The following is a 7,500-nucleotide window of genomic DNA, read 5'->3' as shown; positions in this document are numbered from 1 at the left end:
TTGTAAGGTTACTGTATTCATCGTTTTATATGGGTTTTGGTGTTGATGCGTGAACGGTACGAGTAACGCTAATGCAGATGCATTATCTTGACTTCGTTCATTTTCGCCGAAAAAACGCGAAATGTGTCGATGGGTTCTATAATTTCACTTAAAAGTTACAACCATTATTTACATAAAGCTCATTTGTGAGCGTTAGTATTACTTTCAAGTGGAGTATTCAATACCTTGAGGCTGCCATATGTTCTGAGGTTGTCCATAATAATGAGTGGCTGGCTGGTTCTGAGACGGAAGAGGCGACTGCGAGTACGAGGGCGGAGGTTCTACTCCTCCTGGTCGTTGCGGCATAAATGCGCTCGGAAAGGAAGATCCATTCGTGTTGTCAACTGGCGCGTTGGCCGAATTCCCCACAACATTTTTATCTTCATTCATGTTTCGCAGTCTTTTAGGCTTGCACTAAGTCTTCAAAACGATAAGCAAGCTTCGGGGTGAGTTCAAGAAACCTTAGAAAAGCCACAAACACGAAATCGGAACAAATGGCAGTCGTCTAAAAAGAAAATCGGAATTGTAATTCAATTACCCTTACCCAGGCCTCCAATTAACGTTCTCGAAGCAAATTAGAGAAAACTGGAACGGATAAGGGGGCTCCGCAGAGTACTTCCGAATACCTCACTACAGGGCACGAGTTACCAAAGGAAACCTGGTTAATTTCTCTTAAATCTTTCCCTGGGTACCAATATAATAAGGCTTATTTTTTGGGTGTCAATATTTGGATTATGGCCGTTACCATGGCAACATCACATTTAATAACAGGCCTAATTTCTTAATATTTATACTTTCCTTCGGTGAATTTTTTTTTATTCTTTGCCACATGGCAATGATTGCCTGCCATTATGAAGTGGTAAAATGTCAAAGTCGTTCATTCGGTTTTGCCAATATTTTGTAATTTGTCATTTTTCTAAATATATTCCATTGGCTCTGACAGATTTTAACAAATAAAAGACATTTGATAGGAAATGTATGTGGTTAGAACTGAACTAATTTTCAAAAAAAGGGAACGCGAGAAAATTATCTGTTAATTTTACAGATTTGGTCACACTAACATCAAAAAAATAAAAAAAACACGCGCAGTTCAGGCTTTACACGCAATACTTGAGCTCAGCTTGCGCGGGTCCTAAAACTCCAGGGAGCCTCCTCGCCGTAGGCAGCAAGATTCTCGAGGTATTTTAAGAGCATCTTCAAGAGACCTGTTTGGTTGCCATTTGACGAACCGCTGACTGTCGAGGTCAGAAACCGAATGCAACCGTACTCCCTTATCAAAGGCTTATCCTTAACCCTAATGTGGCCTTCACTTACAATTGGCCATTTCCAAGTTCACGCCTGTCTCCTCTTTAAAGCGAGTCTAAGTGCGAAGTTCCACTTTAACTATGAAAGAAAGAACAACTTCGCGCTTAAGACTCGCTTTGAAGAGGAGGCAGATATGAACACTTGGAAATGGCGTGCAATGGAGGCTAATGCGGGGTAATCTTTTCAAATGTAAATGCTTTTCGATATATTCCCCCGCATTGGCCTCCATTGCAAGCTAGTTCCAGTCCGATAACTGAGAATATGAATATGGTGTATTGTGCAGCCACAGTGAGAGATCACCCACTCCTCCCCTCAACCCCCAATCCACCCTGCTCCTCTGAAGAATGTTCGGGCTTTCTGAGGTATGGGACTAAACGCAAGTGTCCGCTCCATAGAATCAACATTAGATGAGTAAGGGGGAGATTTGAGAAGCGGCATAAATGATTCATTGTTTTTATTTAAGCAAGTTGTCACAAAGACTGCTAAGTAGATGCATCATCTACTTGATCTTACAGCACACGTCAGAAAGGCTTGAGGCTATTTAACAATTAGACCCGTGGCCCTTGAGGGCGAAGGGTCTAATTGTTTTAGTATCACCCAACTAGTCGGAGAGAAAAGGCAATAATAAAGTCAGCAAATGCAAGTTGACGAAATATTTATTTGGGAATAAAACGAAAGAAAGCGTCACGCTCTTCGCTACTCGAGGACTGTTACCAATAGTCCTCTACTAGTGTAGCCAATTAAAATGCAGGATTTGCATTAGTCCACCAGTTGGGTGATACTAATGATAGTTAAAAACCAATTTCTAGAGTCACAGAAGAGAATACAGATGCTGGTGAACGAATAAACGCAAGTAGCTAACGGAAGAGCTATTCTTTTCATCCACAGACAAAGCAACTATGAAGTCCGGCGTAACGTGATCTAGATTTTAAAGCCAACTATTTGACCAACTGACTGATGTGCGCATCCACGCACGCACGCAAGCCTGGTTACACGCCCGCCCTCGAGCACGCTTTTCCTGAAGCGCAACCTCGTTTCGTCCTTTCTTTTCGATTTTGGTAGCAAGCAAATCACATCTTACCTTACGACAGCTGCCATAACACATCGCCTACGTTCTTTTCCATCGGTGTAATTCGATTTGTGTACAAAGAATAGCAGTTGAGTAAAATAACGTTAAAATTTTATTTGAACACCGGTATTTTTTTTTTAATTTACAGATATTGATATTCATTTATAATCACTCTTAAATAAATATAAATGCAAAGCCCTTGTCGATGTACGTTTGTCACTGAATATCACTTAAATGGATGCACTCCGTGTAGATTCTTACGCACTTCAAGGATGGAAAGATTGAAACTTAGGACAAGGGGAGATAGGCACTTTCAGACCTCATAAATCTCTATCACTTTTTGTATAATTTCCTCATACTGTAATCTACCCAATGACATTGGAGTGTTAGTTCTTCATCATTTCCTTGAGAGGATCCCTTTCTCATAGAGCACCGTGACTAAATCCACCTGAAAACATGAAATAGAACAACTATATTTACATGAATACCAATACATTTAATTCATGCTAAGAAAATGTCAAAGGCAGTCGGACGTTTTTATGTCTCATCTACAAGTTAACTAGGTAAAGTCTGCTACGAGCCTAGAAGGCCCATCAGGCCGGCGCTTATCTCCGGTTTCCCCACAACATTTTTATCCTCATTCATGTTTCGTAGTCTGTTAGGCTTGCACTAAGTCTTCAAAACGATAAGCAAGCTTCGGGGTGAGTTCAAGAAACCTTAGAAAACACAATTAAGAATACAGATGCTGGTGAACGAACAATAAACGCAAGTAGCTAACGGAAGATCTATTCTTTTCATCCACAAACAAGGCAACCATGAAGTCCGACGTAACGCGTGATCTGTAGATTTTGAAACCCAACTATTTGACCAACCAACTGATGTGCGCATCCACGCACGCAAGCCTGGTTACACGCCCGCCCTCGAGCACGCATTTCCTGAAGCGCAACATCGTTTCGTCCTTTCTTTTCGGTTTTGGTAGCTAGCAAATCACATCTTACCTTACGACAGCTGCCATAACACATCGCCTACGTTTTTTTCCATCGGTGTAATTCGATTTGTGTACAAAGCATAGCAGTTGAGTAAAATAACGTTAAAATTTTATTCACTGTAGCATGAAGCGACTAGGAGTATTTCTACTCCCCCCCTGGATGGGATGCCAGTCCATCGCAGGGTTAACTAGAACAGTACATAAAATAAAAAAATTGTTTCGTCAGTTGCGGGTTTTTGGTTCATTGTTATCAAACATCTTTATTGACGACTTTAGGGCCAGACAATACGAGAATTGCGTTCGAATCCTGAAAGGAAGTTACATTGTTATGAAATGCACAGATAATAAAGTATAAGAAACGATTTGATATTTACCCAGTGAGTCGGCTAAGTCCACAGCTAACGAATGAATTTACATGAATGATGAGCGTTATGACGTCGCTATGACGCATCTCAGCAGGTGAACTAACTTAATAATCGATTACAGAATTTCTCGACGAAACAATAAAAAAAACAGAGCTTACTTTGAAGTCGATATCGTCGTGTGGAAGATCTCTGACTTTGATATACTCCGGAAAACTGTGCAAGATAGCCTCGACCAGAGGACCAGCCTATCGACAGCAACAAACAGATTTCATTGAGTTCTCATTAATTAACATTATAACATAACTTGGATAAAACGCGCGTTCTGATTGGCCAATTGATCATTTACTATTTGCTCATCGGTGCACGCTCGCTGACGACAGCTGACGTGCGATCTAACTTAAGAAGAAAATGCCGTCACGAGCGCATCAGTCCTAATTTGCCAAGACATATTTTCCTCCTCTTAGAATAGAAGAAGCTAGAGTCGCACGAGGCGATGCTTGTGCTTAGCAACCTCCCGCGTGCGTCCATAACTCGATAGTTGCACGCTGCACGCTTACCATTTCTTAACTGTTGGACCTGCTGTCAATTAACCATATTCGTATTCTCAGTATAGGGTTTGAACTAGGTCGCAACGGAGGCTAATGCAGAGGAATCTTTTCAAATGCAAATACTCTTTAACATATTCCCAAGCATTAGCCTCTATTGCAAGCTAGTTCCACTCCAATACTGAGAATACGAATATGGTTTCCTGAATTTCCCCATGGTCGGATAAATATATCCCGTGCGATAAGCGACTTATACTCGAGGGTTCGTTGGGTTTTTGTCCCTAGGGAAAATGCTTTTTCCCACGATATTGGAGTTTTTAATTTGGCAATAAGAAATTTTCCAGAATGGCAAAACAAAAAACCCATCGTGTCCGTGACAAAATTTGGGAGTTTAATGACTTTCGTGCCAAAATCTTCCTACGGTGAGATTTTCTTCATTTCTCGCCTAGAGTTAGGTCATAAAGTACTTACTCCACAAATGAAAAAAAAAATGGGGGTCACCGACTTTGTTTCGGAGAAAATGGCAGTGGAAAAATGCCTTAATTTCGAGAAATCGGTCATAATAGCGAGATGTAGGCTCATCTGCTCATCCATCGAAAATCATAAAAATAAACTGTTGGAGTGAAAGTTTCCGTGCATAGGTTTTTAGGAGTGAGATTTTTAGATAATTGTATGCCGCTAGGGATGTGGTAAACAGTAGAGTTCATCCTCGACGAGCGTTTTCGTAAGCTCTATCCGTTGCAACCACTACCGGAATTCGATGGCACGAGGAAAGAAAATGTTAAAAAAAGATAACTTCTTACGGTGAGAATTTTTTCATTTCATCATATTTTGTAGATAGTAAGTAAAGTAAGTGATTCATGATTAAGAAAAAAAGGGGTCACCGATGATCTGAACGAGTAAAATCGATGTGATTTTGCAAAGCTCTTGGAAATTTCGTTTGTCACGCTTTTGCGTGACCTGTCGGGCAAGGACTGGAACCCAAGAGAGGATCGATCGTTGAAGAGATGAAAGGTTTTTACCGAAAAAAAAACCTTTCTCGAGCATAGCAACGAAGTTTTAAGCAGGGGTCATCTTCATTTGGTTGGTGTTTTGTATAATATCTCTCCATTGCCGTCATGCTCATTCTCTGGAGTGTGTTTTTTTTGTGAAATTCAATCGCTGATTGTTTCCACGCAGGTCCGCACTATTCAAGCGGACCAGGACCAAAATACTGCTCAATTTTCACCAAAGTAAAGGAAAAGAACTTTAAAAACATGCATTCACTTTGAACTTAAGTTCGTAGGGTAAGTTCGTTAAAGAGAAACAGCCCCATTAAATTTACGCAACCGTTCGTCTTCGAGTTTTCCAAACTTTCAGCCACTAGTCTACTCGATCAGCTACCTTTTCCAGAGCTTTTCCATCCTCCCGCTCACTTCTCTTTGAAGTTTCATGATGATTCGGAAATAAATGTGCCATTCTTTTGCCGGCCTGGAATTTTTTCCTCGGCGTTTTTGTCGCCATGGTATTTTAACTGATGCTTGAAAAATTTGTATGAAAGTCAAGTAGACTAGTGCACGACTGATAAAACCTCGCGAATATCAGTCGTGCAGTAGTCTACTTGACTTTCATAAATATTTTTAATCAATTTTGACTGACCACAATCTTCTCTGATCCAACGGAGTGCAAGACTTATCGTCCACGGTTTTTGCAAAGGTTTTAAAACCTGAACTTCACTAATGCTCGAAGTAATGCGTGACATATTACAGTCGCGTTACCTGCGCAGTAACGTTGCGCACAAACAATTAGCGCGAACGTCCTTAAGCGAGGAAGACTCGGACACCGACAGCTACGAGAACGCTGTTTAAAACTGAATACTACTTCCCATTTATTGTACTTATTTAACGACTACTACAAGTAGTTCGCTTTGGAAGGTGTGCTTCAACATTCCAAGAGTAAAAAACTGGCACGAACAGTGTGGATGTTTGGACAGAAAAATGAAAATTACCGTGAGGTACTCGTGCCCTACACGTAACCTCAAATTTGGTCATTTCACGTCGTTGTCAAGACGACAACGGCTTAGAAATACACTAAAAAGTAAAACACACGTGTAGGGCGTGCAGACTCCTTGTTTTGGTTCATCATACCTATTGTATGTGGCGTTCTCGTATCCGTTGTCATCGACGTTCTCGCCCTTAGCTCCCTCCCTATCTTACGGTTTATCAAGACCCCACAGAGGCCCGGCCGATCATGTAAAGTCATTACAACCTAACGCTCGAAACTTCAGCGCTCTAATCTATGGCGCGTTGTTAGTGACAAAATTCAAACGTTCAATTCGGCAATTTAAACATTCAGTTCGGCAATTCCAACCTATCAGTTTGGAAATTCAAACCCTCAATTTGGCAATTCCAACCTTCAGTTCTTCAATTCAAAGCTTCAAAATTCCAACATGCACGCCTTTAAACTTTCAATTCGACAACTCAAATATTCAATTGAATTGAAGGTTTGAATTATCGAAATGAATCTTTGAATTGTTGAATTTCTAAAATGACGGTTTGAAAGGCTAAATTGAATGTTTGAATTGCCGAACACATATTTTAATTTTGACTCTAAAAACGTGCCATACTACCTGTAGTAATTTTACCGTTACCAACTGTTATTTATACAACAAAATTTCCCTCCTTCATTTATCCACCGTCGCACCACCACAGATCAGGGAATTTAAGATCTACAACGGCGACGGTCGACAAAAACGTCACCTCAAAATATAACTCTCCTTTATCATAAGTCTTTCGCGATTATTCAGTCTCTTTCACGTCCTACAATGTGGGCGAAGTGTCCTAATAATGAATTGGTACGAGCGTTTTCAGAGTTAAAATAGAGAATGAAAGATTCTCTGTTGCATGCTCACGTTGTCGTCAAACAACAGAGGACTGCTAACATACTTGCTAAAATCCGTGCTGCATGTGCAGCACGATTATTTATAATCTTTTAACCAATGATATTATTGCTTTGTGGCGTTGTCGTAGTCGTAGCCGTCGTCGTTTCTTGAATTCCCTATTCTTTAGAAGCTACAGTGTGACTCCATCAGCAATTTAGTATAAAACACCCAGTGACCACTAGTGTCTCGCGAGTTCGTGCTACAATCTGTAACGAAACGGTTTATCAAATCCTATTCAAGACTGCATTTCTCAAAAGACTTCCTTTCCA

General features: G+C 40.6%; 2 protein-coding genes across 2 annotated transcripts in view; both read right to left on the bottom strand.

Annotated features, from left to right (window-relative positions):
* The window catches only part of LOC138026512 (calcium-activated potassium channel subunit beta-4-like), a 17,180-nt gene extending 16,612 nt beyond the window's left edge, over positions 1-568 (bottom strand). Inside the window, exon 1 of the mRNA XM_068873892.1 lies at positions 225-568. Within this exon, the coding sequence (XP_068729993.1) occupies positions 225-429 (205 nt within the window). The 5' untranslated portion in view covers positions 430-568. The remainder of the gene's footprint in view (positions 1-224) is intronic.
* Positions 569-2,502: 1,934 nt separating this feature from the next.
* The window catches only part of LOC138027640 (ribosomal oxygenase 1-like), a 17,166-nt gene continuing 12,168 nt past the window's right edge, over positions 2,503-7,500 (bottom strand). The window contains exons 14-15 of the mRNA XM_068875197.1: positions 3,925-4,011; positions 2,503-2,861 (exon numbers count right to left, since the gene is read on the bottom strand). Coding sequence (XP_068731298.1) covers positions 2,811-2,861; positions 3,925-4,011 — 138 coding nt within the window. The 3' untranslated portion in view covers positions 2,503-2,810. The remainder of the gene's footprint in view (positions 2,862-3,924; positions 4,012-7,500) is intronic.

This window comes from Montipora capricornis, chromosome 12 (assembly GCF_036669925.1).
Source record: "Montipora capricornis isolate CH-2021 chromosome 12, ASM3666992v2, whole genome shotgun sequence".
In the NCBI taxonomy this organism is placed as follows: Eukaryota; Metazoa; Cnidaria; class Anthozoa; order Scleractinia; family Acroporidae; genus Montipora; species Montipora capricornis.
This window is presented reverse-complemented; position numbering and strand designations above follow the sequence as displayed.